Here is a 19,836-nt window from a genome sequence, read left to right as displayed (position 1 = left end):
GGTTAAATACCTCCAAAATTTAGACTTTTAGAGATCAGGAGGACCTTGGGATTTAACACAAAAACAGCAGTGCTAGCTCACAGCTGAAAATGTTAGATTACATGAGCAGTCTAGTTCTGCTGATTTTTCGTCTAGGGCAGTCCCACACTGTGGCAGAAAGTCTCTGCTCCTGCCTTTAACAGGCTGAATATGGGCAAAGATCAAAATAGTAGCTTTTGTTCAACAATTGGTTTTTCAAAGGATGTAGATATAAGTGTCCCCTTGCTTTTCACTAGCTAAGGTAAACAAAAGCAGACAACTGTTTTGGCATGATAAAATTAATTTAATTTGTGTGTCAAGCAAATATTCTAAAGGGAAAGAAAAGGAGAGGTGATATTTTCATGAAATGTGAAAGTAAGTATATTTCAGCTTCAGCATTTAAAAAAATTCAAACTAGCAGCTTTTAATCTAACTGAACATCTGAAACAGTGTCATTATGATCCAGATCACCAAGTCTATATTCCACATAAATCCATTCACCTGTTACATCCATATGTGGTTCCAAGCTTTCAGAAGAAATATTAAACAAGAAAACTATGCCAAATACCCTTAAGTGGAATTTAGGTCAGGTAGATCAGAACTTATCTGTGCTTATCCAGTATGTGCCAGACTACATTTAAGCTCAAGAATTTTAATTATTTTTTCAATTTAGTTTTAATATCACAATTTGAGGTACTGTCTAGCTTAGGCAATTCTAAAAGTAGTGAAAGTGTTCTATTGGAACATCATAAGATAAAAGCTTAAACAGCTTGGAAAGGGGACTTCAGTCACCTTGAAATTTTCTTCTTGGTTATTAACATTCTCTTACACATTAGGTATGATTTAGGGAAAGGAAGACTTTGTTACATGTTCAATCCCCCCATCTTTTCTGAAATATACAAGAATTGTTTTGAGACAGCTGGGACATTCTCCAGCAAAACTAGAGAAAAATCAGACTTCATAATCTGAGTATTTCCAAAGGAAACCAGTGCAGGTTCTTTCTGCATTACTGTGTTGTACAAATGGAAGCTTGTATTTCCCAACTTGCAGGACCAGTGTAGGTTTCTAAACATTCCACCTCCACTACTGTTGCATTGCCCTGAAGTCTTCCATCTCATTTAAAAGCATTCTAGTTATTTACATACTCTCAGCACTTCAGCCCCATACATACTACCTATTAACATACATAAAATCAGTGGACAATGAACCTTCTTAAACAACCTCTGTAAGTCCTTCTGGGGCCTAAAGTTCTAGGATTATGTTATGCTTTGTACCAGAAAATGGGACTACATGAACTGTAGTCCTCAGATTTCCACAGACAATGACTACAAAGAAAAGGTACTAGTGAATTTCTGTCTGTCTCCACATTTTCTGTGCTGAATTTTTGGATTTTCATACCACTGCAGAGTATCACAAAAAATCAGGCCACTGCTACTGCTAGTGCAATTTTCTGTTGTCTATTCTGAGAGACTATAAAAAGTCTAAAACTAAGTTTATGGACTTGTTTCAGCAAGTGACAGGATAGACCATTAAAATAGTTTATGAGTCTATGTCGGGTGTTTATGTGCATCCAGCAGATGCAACCTTAGATTAAGTTAAAGTATTAACTATGTATTTCCAAGTTCCTGGATTTTCTCAAACCAATGTTCACCTATCCAGATACACATAATATACTGAAAAGGAGTTTATGTGCAAGCAGGAGGGAAAAGGCTTAAGTATTCTGAAGACGAAAAACACAGCTATTTGTATATCCCTAAAAGCAACATATTAACCCTATTTGTATCTCTTATTTCCTAATTGAAAGATGTAAAAAATATGTTGATCATGGAAACATTAAATCTCACATGCAGCTTAGGAACCAAAGCCAAACTGGGATGGAACCATAATTTGCCCACTAGCAAAGATAGAGCAAAGGAAACAGGCAGTCCACTGCTTTTGTCCTCTTTTGCAGAAGTAGAGAAGTTGGAGCCAGTTAAGAACTACTCAGTAGTTACAAAACATCTGACTTCTGCCCTCTCTGAGAGAGAAGAAAAGTTGAAATTTTGCAGGGCCTGGCAGACCCTGCCATGAAGGCTAAAACCTACAAAAAAAGAAAGAGGGCTTGGACAGAATGAAGATGGCTTGCTCTTCTACTGTGAAATACCTCCATATACCATGACCTCTTGCTGGCAGCAGATGGAGCCAGACTGGCTCTCCCAGGCAAAAGCATAGGAAGTCATTTTGCTTTTGCAGGTAGCTCCTTAATTGCCAATGCCTAGAGCTGGGCATGATAGAAGCAGTAATCCAGCTCTTAATGTTTTTATCAGAAGCCTTCCTATTGCAATTAAAACATTAAGACTCTTGTGTCCTTTTCTATAATAGCTACTTCCACAGAAGGAAGGAAATGTACCTGAAGACACTTTTCTTGTGAAGGCAGTAAGATACCACTTGTTCACAAGGATAACTTAGAGACACATTAAGAGTATTAGTATAGGGCATCCTTTTTTTCCTCATTTCTTCTCTTTGCTGACTTTCCTTACAATAATGAGATTATGACTGAATGCAAAGGAAAACTGCACCCAATTTACCTGGAGGCAAGCTAAGTTACTACATGTCTCAAACACAATATGCATTGCAGGAAATTAGGGAAATGCAGTACCGGAAATTGTAAATAAGTGGTAAGAAGTGCCATCAAGGACTCTGAAATGCAGGGGACATTAACCCAATTCAGCTGCCACCTCTCTAAGTATAGAGAATGTATAACTTCAAAAGCAGAATCAAAACAGTTCTCAGCAGTAGGAACTGTATTTTCCTGCATAACAAGTGTTTAATGATTGCATTATCTAGGTCTTCATTACTTTGGCTATATTCAAAGACACAGCAAAATTTAAAAAGAAAAAGCTTTCACTTTAATAACTAGCATATTAATACAGATTTAGAAAACTGCATAAAACTAGTCATCAATGTTTAAATATTCACATTTAAAATATATATATATATAATTAACTTACACCCAAGAGATCTTATCTTATACATGAAAGACTCATCCACAATGATCTAAGAATGACAAGGGAAGGCATTCTAAGACAGCCAGTATCCAGAGGTCATGACATTCATTTCTGACATGGAAGACAGGTTTATTTGTGTTAGAGGTTTGAAACTCTGTCTCCCTCATCCACGTTACGGTCCTTAATACCAAAGTGTTCTGTGGTACCTCACCTCTGCTACAGTTGTACCACCTGGTCACTATTCACTGGAGCAGCAACTTCACTGTTGCACTCCTATATCTCAAGTAAGCACCCTTGACACTAGGCTATACATACAATGGCCATCATAATGTAAAACACACCTGCCAAGTAGAATATTTAAGTGTCACTACAGAAAGAAACAGCTTCATTGATTGTGGAAGACTAAGACACACCTGAAGGCTACGGCCAATTAGCCATTTAGCTAGCAAAATGACTGCCTTCAAATCTCAGATGAAACAGGAGTAGCAATGTCTTCCTTTAGGAGACAGTTTGTAGAAAGTTCATGCAAAGGTGGACAAATAGCACTGGCAAAAAAAACTACTACAGTTCAGCTCTAAATAAAAAAAAATCTAGGCAATAATAACCAGGAAAATATGACTTAAGATTCTGCCGACAGATTAAATTCTTCAAGCAATTTCATCAAATATTTATGATCAGTACCTCTGCGCAGAAAAGACAATCCTATTTCCAACCAATCAGAAGACACCAGATATGCAACAAGCAGTTTTGCGGTTTTGCTTTAAGAGGGCTAACCAGTGGTTAGCTGAGTTATTAAACATAAGCAAGCATTTAAAACAGAATTATTAGATCGCTATTTTCTCCTTCATCGGTCTTCTGATCCGTGAAAAAGAGGGATCATGGGTATCCAGAAACATGGTTATATTTCCTGACATTTTGGACTGATTTACGGTATTTTGACATCTCATATGTAATTGCTCTGCTAGATAGCCATGGTCATTAAAGGACCACGTATCAGATGAATATGCTGACAGAGAGTCAGGCATGCAAGATCTGTATCATTTTGTGAGAAATCTCTTTACATTCAGAAGATGCAAGACCAGTGAAAGGCATTAGATAACCTGCACCCACACACTCTTTTAACACAGACCTTAATATGCAATTAAATTTGTAACGTTACAATTTTGTGTTTATTTATGAATGACATGGTAGTTATATGGAGCCTTTAAGAAGAATTCTGGACAATCCACTGATTTAAGAGTTAGCTGCTCTAATTTTACTGGTGGTTTCCTCACCTATAAATCTGTAATAACTTTCACACTGCCAGCACTGGCAAAGGAAGAATGACATTGCAAAACACGTAGATACTAGATTGTTGGGTAAGCTCCATGATACGTTTCCACACTATAAACATTTAACCAGATTTGTTCCCAACAGACTTTTTACTACATCAATCTATTTCATGGCACTGTATTTGCAACAGGAAGATAGAGCAAAGGTTATTTCAGGTCCTTACCCAATAGAACTTTCTGTAAAGAAAGAAAAGTGCAACCATCTAATTCATAAAATCATTTTAAGAAGTTAAATGCTCTATAAATTGTGCTTTATCTAACTCACACAGCTTCAATTCCCATTTGTGTTACCTAGGTAAAACTACATTTAAAACTCCATAAACAAATGGCTTTTTACAACAGTCAGACTTCTATGTTCTTATGTGTCCAAATAAAAATAAATTCAATCAAAAAGAGAATTTTTTCTCTAAATTTTAAAACAATAATACATTTAATTACATTTTTAAAAAAAAGTCATTAAAATGGTACTGCTCACATACAGTCAAGATGAATTCATCGACAGTGAGAAGATGCAATCCTTGTGCCACATTTTGTTTAAAAAATTTGTAAGTAAAACAGGTAAATAATAGCTCTCATTTAAAGTATATCAGTTGTCATTCAGAGTTTCATTGTAACAAATCATGTGTTACTCTTAAATGTTTCTTTTTTCTTCCATTTATTAAGAAAATAGATTAGAAACTATAATTTTAAAACCCAGTGTGAGAAGCAAGGAAGGATGACGTAATGTGCAATTGTAGCCTATTCCTTTGGGGGGGGAAAACCTGTCAGATTCAACTTTGAGCATGACTGAGAGCTCTGTTTTGATCAGTAAACTGCCACTACAAGATGTGTGTCGTATATGGATTTCAATGTATTTCTCTAACCTTTCATTGAAAATTTTAGACAAAATCTATTACCGTCAGTCATAATATCAATTCTCCTGAAAACTTATCAACAATAATGCAGTTCCGAGGCTGAGATCTGATAAGTCCAAGAATTTACAACCAAAGAGACTCGTATTTGCAAATGTGTTTAGAAACTTTCATTTTGTTGATCTGGGCCTGTATCGGTTACACCAGATGAGGAGCATGATCTGTAATCTCATCTACAGGAGGTCTTTTACCATTTTTGGCAGGACAATGGAAAATAACACTTGTAAGAGCCAGAGCAACCATGAGAAAAAGGGAAAGCCCCATACAAAAGCTTAGGATCAGGTCAGGAGTAGAGAAAAAACTGACTTTCTCCAAGTATTTGGTTAAATAATGGAAGTAGAAATGCACAATTTGTGAAAAAATATTGATTATGTCACTTTATTTAATTGATAAGCAGAACACATAATTAGGTTTCTAAAGCCTTCAGTAATGATCCCAATGCCAAGTTTTGGAGTAAAGGATTTCAACTGGCATTGAACTAGTTCAAATGCAGTCAAGGTAGCAGTGATCACCATCATCTGATATTCAGTTGTTTGGAAACTAAACTCATGGGTTCTGCCCACTTATTCAAGTGTCTGTCTCCACCATTAGTGACATACTTGGAACTAATTCTTGCCTGCTGTTCGAAGGAAGTCTATTGAACATACATGAAGACTTAATTCCAAAGTCTTTTGAAGGAAGTGATCCCTCCCAACAAAATAATTTAGAGTGATACCATTTAGACTAGGACTGAGCAGAGCATCAGTTTCTAATGCCTTTAGGTCTGTCACTTATGATAGCAATAGTTAATTTTTTAAAAAAAATGAAATAAACCATTTTTCCAAAAATGTTGCATTCTCACAGGTTTATGGGTTTACATACCTCAAGCTCATCAAGTGCACTTCCAAGAGTAGCTGTGTGAGATGTAGGTTGTCCCATTTTATTTCCAACTCCTTGGGAAGCATTAGAAATTACATCAAGAGCATTCTGTATTTCATTGCAAATTGAATCCTTGCTGTCTGTAAGGGATGCAACATCTGAATGTTCCAAACAAGCTGAACATATTGAATGTAGGAAAGAGGAATTTTCCTTCAGGGATGCACGTGCTGCAGCAATTTCATCTCGCTGATTGCTAGATTTCAAATCCTGTCAGCAAAAGAACATGCTGTTTATTTCCAAAAGCACTTCAAAACTGACAAGTAATGTATAAACTTTTTTTCTATCTCTACTCTGTTTAAGGAAACATCAAGTTAAATTAATCGAAGATTGTGAAAATGGGCTACAACAGTCCTTACAATTGAATCATCTTTATCTCACGAGAAATGAACAAAGTCTGTGTAAAACAACCCCAATTTTTATTGTGTCTTATAACCAGCACCATGAACTGTCCACATTTTGCTCGGTTTCAAGCACGGTTTTCCTATGAGAAAACTGGTCTGGAAATTAGCTGTCTTTCCTCCCAGACATGTCTTGCTTCATAAGTAATAGAGGAGGACAGAGGTGCATACAGGATTAAGCAAGGAATTCTGTGATTGTTACATCTAAACAAATTTCCTGTGTTTGCTTCTCTGCCCCACCAGCATATGTCCGGAGCACACTGCAGAAAGGAACAGCAGGTCAGGGATCAGAATTCTGTACTCCTGGGAAATGGGAAGCATGGAAGGTTTGGAAATAAAAAAGGTGCTTGTGAGAAGCCATCTCTGTGAATTGCCACTGCCTGTTTCTCCTCTCTTAAAGCACTCAGGGATCTTACCACACTCATCTTGTTCCTCCCTTCTCCACCCATATCTTCTCGAAACCCTACTGCCTCCTGGCAGTCCAGACAACAAGGAACACACAGCTCGACAGAGCTACCAAGTCAGATGTAAGTGTTTCTAGGAATTAAGCTCAGGAGCTGTTATTTGGACAGCTGAAAGTCATGGACTTTAGTGCAATCATACAGTCAACATCAGGATTGTAAGGAACCTCCTGTCGCATCCTGTTTTACTCTAGACATTCTCCCCACTCTCCTGCATCTTCTCCCTTTGAAAAAAACCTAGTAGATATTTGCAAAATGGCTTGGGTTAAGGAGACAGTTAAATTCAGGGGAAAAACAAAAAAGGAAGGGAAAAGAGCACATCAGAACAATAAAAGCCTATGGCACCAGCCTCAAACGATGAGAAGAGGCACAATGAAGAATGAACAACAAAATGCATACAAAGCTGCTCGCAGCCTGCTCTAAAGCAAGCTGAAGTCTTTCTAATTATTTTCCTTTTCATTGCATCAGGCTCTATATGCATTATTTACAAAAGCATCACAGTATCTACTTCTCACTGCATAAAGTTTATATGTTAATGGCTGAAGAAAAGAACATTCAATATTAAATGAACCAGTCCTATGCTTTTAAAATCTTATTTACTGCAAGATATGCATTGGACATAGGATTGCATCCTACTTCCTCAGGCTAACTCAGAAATCTCAGGGATACAGTAAAAAACAAATAAACCAACCCACCAACCTCCACAAATGGGGTAGGCGGGGGAAGAGACAGAGGTGGGGCCTTAAACAGAAGCAGACAATTGTTTCACCACCTGATCATCTGAATTAAAAAAACAAGTTATTTTCTTGGGCATATTAATACTTAACATATTTTTACATTTTCAATAAACCAATATATAAATAAATCACCACTGTGCAGGAATGGCTTCCTTGCCCAGTGTGCGCAAATCCAAATACTACTGCACCTCCAACCTTGGTAAAGCATCTCCAATTTATCCAGTGCACTCTCAGCAAAAAGTGTTATTTAAACACAGATTCTTGTTCTAATTAGTGAATCTACATTTCCTACAAATAAATGAAAAGACAACAGAATGCCCTCTTTTCTCCTGTGCTTCAAGGAAGCTACAGACCTAGAGGTACAATGGTAAGTCAATACACTTCGGTCTACCTGGCTTCTATTCTTAACCATTTCTTACTTTGTTGCATCATACGCAAACAATCAAACTCAAAAGTCCTTCCAAATGACTTTTTCCTTCTAAAACAGTACTGTCTAACCAGGAACAAGGGTTCATAAGAAATCCAAAACTGGCAAGCCAGTAGCACAAAGCCAGTAACAGCAAGTCAATAACATGGCATCCGGAAACATGTCCAGAAACAGTCCAAGAAAATCAATGTGATAATGTTTTTAAAACAGAATGTTTTGTTTCACACAATATTGTGTAGAGTTTCAGAATCATGGTATTGGTACATTCACCTATGAAGAGCCCCACTTCTGTTCAATAACAATTTAAAAGAAAAAAAATTAATGCTTAGACCCATTAAATTCATCACTACTTTGTTGTTCAGTTGTGAGCCTTGGACAGCCCCAAAAGAAGCTGTAGGGCCATTGTTCTTTTCCACCTTCATGAAGAATTAATTCCTCAAGATTTTTCATGTGAACAGGAAGGGACAACTGATAATCTTAGTCTGATCTTCTGCACAAACAGGACAAAAAACCCTACAATTGAGTGATTATCAAATCTTTGCATCTGTGAATTATCAGAATAATGTAACTAGTTCTCTGAAGAAGGAATTTAGTCTCTACAAATGGATTGTTAACCCATAGTCCGTAAACTTTTTCCACTGGAGAGAAAAAATACAGAAACAGTCTAAGTCCTTTTTTACTTGTCAAAGAGAATATACCACTAGGAAACACAAGAAAGCAACACTGAGAAAGTATACAGTTTCTTTTAAGTTATCCTTTGATAGAACATATCACTTAAGAACTACAAGCCGAGTGTTAACATTCTCCTATGATCTACCAAACCATGACAGTTCTAAACAAGTTGATGGGCACTGTGCTAAATTTGAATGACTTGCACACTTTTAGACAAGTTTCCAAACTCAGACCATAGACTTCTAAAGGTCTGACAATTCAGTGTGTCAAGTCTGTCTGCACTGAAAGTTGGACTCAAATAGGTACTCTCTATGTACTACTGACCCTTTCCCAAATATACTACACTAACTTTGGCACAGAATGCAACAAGACAACATGTTACTCAAGCGTGCAAAAGAATCATACAGGGAAAAGTATGTACATATAGGATTGAAATATCTGTAGAACATGGCACCAGAACAAAAGGAACAGGAGAACACATACTATGAGCATACTTTTTGTTACTCAGGGATTGTTGTAAGTATGGATGGATCATCTTCCATCTCCACAGAGGCTGAAGACAAGTCGAACTACAGAGAAGAAATTTTCCAAACCAGTTCTTCCTACCATCATACCTACCTACCATCTTCCTACCTACTCTTCGTACCATCATATCTGAGCACATCTGGATATCTGTAGTTCATCCAGCAACATTATTGAGCTTTAGCCTGTTTTTCTTCACAGCTTACCACTTTCCTCTTATTCCAACTTCTTTTTAGACTAGTGGACTATTTCCACTGGTCTGGGATGTGTTCTTCCATACTAAGTCAGCAACTGAGAGCTAGATATGTCATATGAGACCAGTTTATATCAAAGATAACCCTGTCTCCAACCACTGCCAATCTAAGAGGCCCACTTCTCCAGGCTGCTGTCCCAGCCCCCCTGGGACATACTATTATGTCTTCCTCATACCTGGTTGTCCCTGATAAGAATGGAAAATGAATGGATAGTCACAGATGCCCAGCTGTGGATTGTTCCAGCCCAACACGGTCAGTGGACAAGACGATGTTGAATGGAAAACCTGAAAACTACCTTCACAACCTTCGGTTGCACTACTTCAATAAGAAGAAAAAAAAAAGAAAAAAAAAACCCAACTGTTCTTTATCACACTTAATACATTTAAAGTTTGACAGCACAATGCACCAGGAAGCCAGCTCTTGTTCACCGAGTATTCGTATCAGCACAACTCATGGGATCCAGGCATCACTGTGGGCATAAATCACACTGCCATATTTTGCAGCAGCTGCAGTCAACACGAGGTTCACAAAGGCAGCTTCAAATAAAGTGCACTGCAGTCCCCTAGCTCACTCTTTGCAGAGACAGATGTCATTGAACTGAGTTCTATATCCAGGAAAAACACAGACATACAAACCCCTTCAATTTCATACTACTACAGGGCTGGGGGACAAAAGCATTACTTTTTATCACAGCTTAAACTTGGGCTTTAGTGTTCAGCTTTCAGTCAAAAGTGACTGCCAAATTGTGTGTATTTGGTGAATCAAAGACAAGAACAAAGCTCAAACTCTTCAAGTGCACTCATGCACTCTTTATCTGGGTAAGGCTCCAGTTTACATACTTCATAAGTACTGTGTAGTCTTATTCAGTGGAAGGAAAATATCTTACAGACAAGAAAGTGAAAAAGATCTGGGGTTGATACTGGCTGCCATGTTGCTCTTCAGCTGTGTCAGTTCTTCCAAGATAATACTACTTTCACACAGGTTTTAAAGTCTTATACCTGTCAGGGCCCTGAGAGCACTACTAGGCCTCAAAGGCCCTGCCCAACCTCAGCTAGGGGCTCCATCCACCCCTCACCCTTGGGCCCTGGAGCCCAGTTCAGCTCACTCTGGGACCTTCAGTCCCTGTCTGAGCTATGTCGTAGAAGTGCCAGTCTCCAGCTCAGCCACAGCTGCCCTCCTACCAGGCCACAGGCCCCCCAATCCAAACCTCAGCCCACAGACTGGCCTCCTGAGCTCAGTCCTGCTCTGTCACCATGGTGCTTCTGAGCAATCACTGGGCTGTCTCTCACCTGGTTACCCTCACCAGGCCTGACCCTCAACCTGATCCATGGACTGACTTCCCAGCTTATCCTCTGACCTGCCTCGTCACTACAAACTTTCCTGATGATCTGGACTCTTGGTTGAACCTGGTTACCATCACCTGGCATGCTTGGCTCACCTTGATGCAGGGCAGTGGTTCAGGGCCCTGGCTGGTGAAGCTCTCACCTCAGAGAGCAGCCAGCCCTCGCTGCATACCCACAATACCTTTTTCTAAACAGGTAAGCATTTACCATCAGCAGGGATCACATGCTGTTATAAACTCTATCATAAAGCTGACCCTGCCTACTCTACAAAATGCTAAGTTTACAGAAGTTGAACAGCATGACCTAATGGCCCCTTTCCTCCACATCAGGCTTTTAACTATACCTCTGAACTGACTACCTACACAAGCGACTGTAACTGTACAAAAGACAGACACAAACACACGTTGGGAAAAACGCCTGACTTAGGATAATGGCTTTGTTAGCACAAACGAAACATCACTAGATCATAGAGCTGTACTACACTGACCATAAAAGATCACCTTACATGCATTCACAGCAAGTTAAACACCTCTGAGAAGGTATGCCAGTAAATTCAGAACAGCACTGAATCAAAAGAATTTGTTTAAACACATCTTTGTGCATTTCTCACTAACTGAATCAAAATCCTGCCATTACCTTCACCAGTCACTGTTAGATTTAAGTACTCTAGAAAGCAAATGATTAAATCTTCCAGTGTCATAGAGGTGACTGGAACTCACTGGAAACTCTTCTTAAAAATCTCACCTGCTCCTTCATAGAGAAAGCACGTATTCCCAAAGCCAGTTTGTTCACATTTCGCGGTTGTTTTTTTTTAAATACATAGGTTTCCAGAGATTACTCCAGTCCAAACAGGTAGATGAAATAAATTAACACTGTTACACTCCAGAAACGTAAAAATTTTTCCTTTCTCATTTCTCTTCTCCGATAGACAGACAATGCTGAAACACTGACAATCCCCAAAACAACAGTGTTTGCAGGCACCACAGAAGTAAGTCATTTTAAAAGATGTATCTTATAGATTGACTAGGTCTGGAGACAAAAATAGGAACCTATCTTTACAAAGCAGCAACACAGTATGTGTTTGATTGTCAGGAATTCCAAGCTAACTTTCTACTAAAAACATCTTAACCGGCCTCTAGATTTATTTTTCCTGACTTCAGAAGTCATCAGCAGTTCTTAGTGTCTCACGCTAAACTATACTACAGTGCATATAGAGAGCATGTATACACCATATATACACACACACACACACAGAGTATACATATTCTGTATGGCTAGAAACTGTAGGCAGAGTTTGTTTGCATCAGACCTATGAATGAATACACAAAATGTGAAGTGTTACAGTGAAGTGTTACAGTAAAACCATGTCAATATTATCATAGAACTAACTAAGCCTTAAGTAATACCCTCTGCCTCTAAGAAGACTCTGCACTGCCTTTATAAAAACCATAACTTTCAGTCAACTTAGAGCAAGCAGGAAACAGATTTACAGGACTGAGGCTCCCACTAGGAGTGAAGCCTCCAATTTTCTCTCTGTATCTATACCTATTTACTATTAATCATACTCAAACTGATACATAAAACCACAGAAAAGCAAAACTATCTTATCAAAAACTGCCCATGACTGGTTAATATCCCAGATTTTTTAATTTACTGATGTTTTTCAGGAATTTGGTGTTCAGCTAGGGAAGATAGTTTCTTTTGATGACTTTGTTGCATCAGATTGCAACTACTGCACAATATTCTGTGTCTCATGCTTCAGCAACTTCTAGCCCAGTTACAGATGATAGAGCAACACCTTGCTGTCACTTCTCTATCTATTATTTCAGGATTTGATCCCCACACTTCTCATACCCTGCTCTGTTAACTATCAGTCTCCTAGATGAAGTAGCTGATTTTGAAAGGTAGTAAAGCAATTTTTCCCTGTAAGAATTAATGTAAGAATTTTTCTTTAAGTCCAGCAATCCTTTTTCTGCAAACATATACCAATAATATATTAGCTCACAAAGGTTTTCTCCTAGTCCAGTTATGGTCACATTTGTCATCAATGAGCTTGCCTGGAACTAGAGCAGGAAACATTAATCAGGGAGAGGGCTCTGAAGTCAGGAACCTCCAGAAGTTCTTATCACATCTTGAAGAGAAGGAGATGGCTAATGAAGATGTGAAGGAGAGGAAGCGAGGAAAAAGAGAGGGAGGAAATACAGCAGAAATATAAATTAATTTAAAGAGAGGAAAACAGGAAAGGGGGGAGATACAACACAAAAGAGTGAGAGTGGAAAAGTATAAGATTAAGATGAAGAAATAACGGATGGGAAGGAGTCAGTGATATACCAACCTCACTTGATTCCAAGCACCTGAAAATAGGATAGCCAGTATAGAAGCACCCAAAAGTAGGGTAGCAGAAGCCTACAGTCCTCTTACATAATTTAATGAGTAAAGCAGCAATCTTTTCTTTGCAAAGAAAAAAAAAATCAGTAAAGCAGCAAATTTTTTCTTTGTTAACATTTCTATCTAAGGAATATCTTCTCTTTATGCTGCTGTCAAATACAGTTTAAAATTTTCAGAAGTCCAGTGTTTTCATGGCATAATTTTCTTTTCCTATCTAAACTTGCTTTGTTTTCAGTGCTTAGTTCTTAATGTGACTTGGAGATCTCTTTCCAGAAAGCTAAAGAGCTGGTAGGTGTAACCATTTGTTTCAGAAGTGTGTTGCATCAGTTAGTGTTAGTTTGACCTATGTTGTTTAAAATTCCATCTTGCACTTTCAGCTAAATAATCTGCTGGTTAACATCCAGCCCTGAGAGAAAAGAGCTCAGAGATTGACACATATTTCTGGCAGTCAAGATTATATATAATTTAATGTAAAGCTTAATATTAAAGCAACCTTTCACAGTTTTCAATAGACAAGGAATTTGTGCATACGTGTCTAACTAAGTAATACAAGGCAAACAGTGCAGAACATGGAGCTTGCAGAAGAAGTTCAGAAGATATGCCAAAGCAGGACCTAACTTCTTTCATAGGCATAAAGACATCTGAAAACTGGCATTTGTGAGAAATGACAGGTTAAAACTATTCTGTAAACTTTCATACAAAAAAATCAAAGTAAAACACATTGAACGAGACTCAATACAAGATCTTTCATACTGTAGTTATTTCAAAGGTATGGAAAATATGAAGTACCAACATTCATATGTAGTACAATGCACAGAATACAGCTGTTAAAGCTTTCAGGAAATATTTTGGCCTGGAATTTTTTCCATGGAAGATGACTCATTGAAAAATGTGGCAGAATGACATTTATCCACAATTACTTATTTCTGCAATTTTATTAAATTCTCATAATACCATATGTGATTAATTTTTACTTGCTTCTTTTTTGGCATTTTAAAATTAGAAGGGATTTTGGGATATTTATTAGATTAAAAACTGGTTTCATTCTCTGCCTTAGTGGTATTAGGCTACTTAGAAACAACTTAAGTAAAACTATTAGTAGTGGAAGATCATGTTATACATGGTCCACCAGCATTTTCACTGATACACAGTTTAACAGATACCAAACAGACAGATCTTTCACATTTAGCCTGTTGTGTTTTAACTTTCTTTTTATACATATAATCATGTCTAAAAGTTTTCCATCTGCCACAAGAGTTCAACAAATCCAACAAATCAGCTCAAGTTCCCCTAGGTACAAGTTTCTCCTGGTCTTGAACAAAGTACAGTTCAATTTTCCTAGATTTAATATCTCAGTATGAAAGATGTGAAATCATCAACAATAAACAGGTACACGACTCATATCAGCCTACTATTTTCTCACAGATTATATATGCAACAAATATCCATGGCCCTTGCCCCTATTCTCCTGTCAAACTCCAGTCACGGTTTTTAACTATTTTTAAACATTCATTATAAATACTTCCCAAATATTTAAAATAAGCTATTTTCCTTTTTTCTAATTAAAAAATCCAAAACTAAAACAAGCTAAATCAAGTATATCAATGACATAGCCTCACACACTCTCTTAAGGTACACATAATTCAAACACTGCAGGGAATATTAAGTTTCTGTAACATGAAGACACGTACAATCGACAAGCATAAAGAGTGGCACTCAAGCAAATAGAACTGAAGTGCTAATCCATCAAAACAAGTTTATTAGCATTACCAATTTCAGAAATGTTAACAGCAGGTTTTGTTTTTGCTGTTCAGCTTAAACTGCAAAATGAGTTGGTTTCAAGTATTTATCATGGACACTTTTTTTTCCTTGTATATCAGTTGAAGTTTTTTAATGTTGTTTTCTGCATACCTTGCAAACACTTATAGGACAGCAACTCAGAGCAAAAAAGAAAAAGCCATAAGCCCTTGAGCTCTGTACTGAATGTTAATGCATTTGTATATGATAGATTTAATACAGAACTGAGAATAAATGACTTCTAGCAGCTGCACTCTGGACCTATAAATCGCTGTGAGTACTACAAAATCCATACAGAGGAAGAACAGCTGTATAATTTACAGCATCAGTATCTGTCAAGAAATGCTGCAAATACAGAACTTGATTTCTTCGTTTTAACATTCCTATAAAAATTAGAAATTACCCTTACATAGATTCTATTTAGATCAGAGCTTTTATTCATATTCCCTGATGGCACTTAAATGCAGAATGCCATTTAATTCTCACCAGTGTTAAATGAAATTCAAAAAGCATAAACGCCAAAAGAGTTTTATAAAAAAAAAAAGTAAGAAATGTGTAAAAAGCTAATGATTAGCATGTTATGTTTTGCATGGAATATGCTTTGAGAAAAATCAGAAAAGTATAGTACTCTGATCACATGATTTATACTATACAACAGACATGTGCTATACAAATCCACAAGAAGCAAATGTCAGGGGCAAAGGTTTAAACAGTTGGATTTTTCTCAAGGTGCATCCTTACCAACAGTACTGACAGCCACCATATCACACACTCCTATTTTTCTTTATGCTTGAGAGAATCTTGCATCACCTTCACAGCATAGTGTGACCAGCCCAAGAATATGAACCAATACACTACAAAAATATGTAGTATAACACAGTGGCTATAACAATGGTATACACTGTAACCAATATATAAAAACTGCAGAATTTCATTAATTTTAGGGAAGAAATCCAAAGTTTTGGGTCCCAAAGTCACATGACCATTCAACAGTTATACATGATTGCTTATTTGTGAACACCAGGCAATGGATTTTTAAGGGATGAACAAGATCTGAATTTTTTACTAAAGAGGAAGTACAACTTATCAGCCTGTGTTTTTGATTCAGAAAGTTAGAAAAACTTCTGAAATTTTTTTTTTCAGACAACAGACATTTTAACAGTTGTATTTATAAAAAACATTCTGTAATAACATCTTTATTAACACAAGTAATTTCAAAATCCATGGAACCAAAAGGATTTTGTTTTGTTGAAGGCATTACAAATAGTTCCTTCAAGAATGAGATCAGTATGGATCTGCGTTGCCTAGTATGTCTATTACTTTAAGAGACTACTGTCTGTTAACAGTAGTTTAAACCCTCGTTTTAATTTATATGTCAGCTTCCAACTTTTATAATTGAAATGACCCAACTTTTATAGTTGAAATGACTCAGTAGGAGACATCTTCCTGGTCTCATAGCAAGTGACAGCTAACCCCATAGTGCATTTCTGACATAGTAATAAGGTTGGTAAATGCAGTTTTCTTGATCTCTAAATATATAAGAAATAAGGTGTTCAACTCCCATGAAAAAAATCCAGCTGAGATAAGCTGATCTGAAATAAGACATTTCATTATGATTTTTGTTGCAGAAAATCAGAAAAGCTCCAATACATAATTTCCATTTTTCTAAACTGAATTCTCTATAAGAAGTTCAGCCATGTGAAAGCCCTTCAAACTGGTCAGAATTCAGCTTTATCCCTGTATCAGACATATAATACTACAAAAGAAAACAGCAAGCCTGTTTGTAAGTATTATCTCATATGACACTAGCTTTTATGATTCAGTGGTTCCAACACAATTCTTAACCTTAACACAAGGGGTACCACAGGCAACACACTCTAAGACAGCTGTGTTCAGTAGAAACATCATCCAAAATATAATGATCCTCATAAATACAAGAAAAAGCAGTGGAAAGCAGTCACAGTTTAAAGTTCATTAGGGAAAATTTGATGAGGACCCTATGGACACTGTGAAACACTGAAATTTTTACCTTCACCAAATTGTCCTTTAATATATTAGTTACAGAGTTGCACTGTATATCCTAAAGAATAAAATATGAATCCACAGCTGATCACAGTCACCATCAGAAAGAAACAAATCTGCTTCACCTTGTTATCATCATCTCCTTACCTCAGGAGAGACCAAAATATCCTATAATGGTCTTTCCCTGGAAGAGAGGAAATGGTGAAGAACTTCCAGCTTCACGCAGCAGTGGCAGCAGTTTTGTGAAAATGTCCTCCATCTGTTCATATGCTGACTTCCCTATTTTTTTGACTCATCTAAGAGAGAGAAACCTATAGGTACCTTTCCTTACATTCATAATTTTTCCTTATTAATTCAATATTTTCCTTAGAGGTGGAAAATTTCTGTAAATGGCTAAAAATTGTTATCAGAATTAGTTGGGTTTGGTTTTCCTTTTTGGGTTTGTTGGGGTTTTTTTTCTTTTTTTTTTTATGATAGTGTCAACACTGTGGAAGAACACTGGTGAATTATAACATCCAGAGATTCATCTAATTAAACTGCTTGCGAAGTTTTTGAGTTCAGGGATTTTGTTTAAGTACAGATATTCTCTGTAGTATCAAATTCTTGCTTTGGAGCAACTTATTATTTTTCTTATAAACCCCTCAGCATAATAAGGCTTAATAGAATACACTCATTTCTATGACCAGCAGATTTGCACAAATGATAATAAGGTCAGTTTTTCCATTGAGGAAAGGTCACTGTCAAAGAAAATGTCCTCTTCAGTAGCATTTCTAGTTAGAAACTACAATACTGTAAGGACCTCAGACAATTTAGGGAGTCTAGGACAGCCTTCTTGGTTGAGAAATATTTACATTGCTCAGACTTAAGTGTTTCTAAACAAGCCATTCTTTCCCCTGTTGAATCAAAAGACACCTCATTAGTATTAGTTAAAAGCCAGAACCTTATAAATTGTAAAATAAATGATACAATCTTCAGTAAAAATTTCAGGTGCTCATGGTAAAAATCTGGAAAAAACCAAATTATTTTATTTAAGAAAGAAAATTGAAGAGGCTGAAAATAACATCAACCTTTCTCTGCTTCCCTTGATCATAATAAAGGAGCAAAAACAAATGTTATGACATGATTCTGTGCAGATAAATTTAGAAAATTTTAGAAAGACAGGTATATTTTATAGAATCACAGAACGGTTTGGGTTGGAATGGACCTTAAAGATCACCTAGTTCCAACCCCACTGCCATGGGCAGGGACACCTTCCACTAAAGCAGGTTGCTCAAAGCCCCATCCAACCTGGCCTTGAACACTTCCAGGGAGGGGGCATGTACCACCTCTCTGGGCAACCTGTTCCAGTGCCTCACCACCCTCATAGTGAAGAATTTCTTCCTTATATCTAATCTAAATCTCCCCTCTTTCACTTTAAAGCCATTACCTCTTGTCCTGTCACTACATGCCCTTGTAAACAGTCCCTCTCCAGCTTTCTTGTAGGCCCCCTTCAGGTACTGGAAGGCTGCTGTAAGGTCTCCTTGGAGCCTTCTCTTCTCCAGGCTGAACAACCCCAACTCTCTCAGCCTGTCTTCATAGGAGAAGTGCTCCAGCCCCCTGATTGTCTTTGTGGCCCTCCTCTGGACTCGGTCCATGTCCTTCTTATGTTGGGGGCCACACAGCTGGACACAGTACTACAGGTGGGGTCTCATGATAGCAGAGTAGAGGGGGAGAATCACCTCCCTCAACCTGCTGGGCACGCTTCTTTTGATGCAGCCCAGGATATGGTTGGCTTTCTGGGCTGCAAGCGTATATTGCTGGGTCATGTTGAGCTTCTCATCAACCAACACCACCAAGTCCTTCTCCTCAGGGCTGCTCTCAATCCATTCTCCGCCCAGCCTGTATTTGTGCTTGGGATTCCTCCGATCCATGTGCAGGACCTTGCACTTGGCCTTGTTGACCTTCATGAGGTTCGCACGGGCCCACCTCTCAAGCCTGTCAAGGTCCCTCTGGATGGCATCCCTTCCCTCCAGTGTGTCAACTGCACCACACAGCTTGGTGTCATCGGCAAACTTGCTGAGGGCAAGGTATCAATCCCACTGTCTGTGTCACCGACAAAGATGTTAAACAGCGCCAGTGCCAATACCAACCCCTGAGGAATGCCACTCGTCACTGGTCTCCACTTGGACATGGAGCCATTGACCGCAACTCTTTGAGTGCGACCATCCAGCCAATTCCTTATCCATCGAGTGGTCCATCCATCAAATCCATCTCTCCAATTTAGAGACACGGATGTCGTGCAGGACGGTGTCAAACCCTTTGCACAAATCCAGGTAGAGAACGTTATACTTCCTCAAAAATAAATCACAAGCTTTCAGGTTTGTCAAATTTTCAAGAGTTCAGTGGAAGGCAGCTAAGATTGTTAGCTGTGCTGGAGCATATAGCATGAGGCTGCAGGAACTAGGTTTACTCAGGCTTGAAAACAGAAGGTCGCACAAAGTGAGGGATCCCATTTATAGCCTTGCATTACAAAAAGGGCTGTTGTAGAGAAGATGAAGCCAGACTCTTCTCAGAGACCCACAGCTAAAGGATGAGAGGAAAGCAAATTGCCATCAAGACTTAAAAGGAGGAAAAAAGTTCACCACAAGTGGGTGATGCACTGCAACAGGGA

The 19,836-nt window shown here is 37.9% G+C and overlaps 1 protein-coding gene across 2 annotated transcripts in view; it reads right to left on the bottom strand.

The window, feature by feature from the left end:
* Nucleotides 1-19,836, bottom strand: part of CTNNA3 (catenin alpha 3) — a 548,079-nt gene that overhangs the window by 425,632 nt on the left and 102,611 nt on the right. For both annotated transcript variants that reach the window (XM_072870046.1, XM_072870047.1), the window contains exon 5: nucleotides 6,109-6,372. In XM_072870046.1, coding sequence (XP_072726147.1) covers nucleotides 6,109-6,372 — 264 coding nt within the window. The remainder of the gene's footprint in view (nucleotides 1-6,108; nucleotides 6,373-19,836) is intronic.

Source organism: Ciconia boyciana, chromosome 8 (genome assembly GCF_034638445.1).
Source record: "Ciconia boyciana chromosome 8, ASM3463844v1, whole genome shotgun sequence".
NCBI lineage: Eukaryota > Metazoa > Chordata > Aves > Ciconiiformes > Ciconiidae > Ciconia > Ciconia boyciana.
This window is presented reverse-complemented; position numbering and strand designations above follow the sequence as displayed.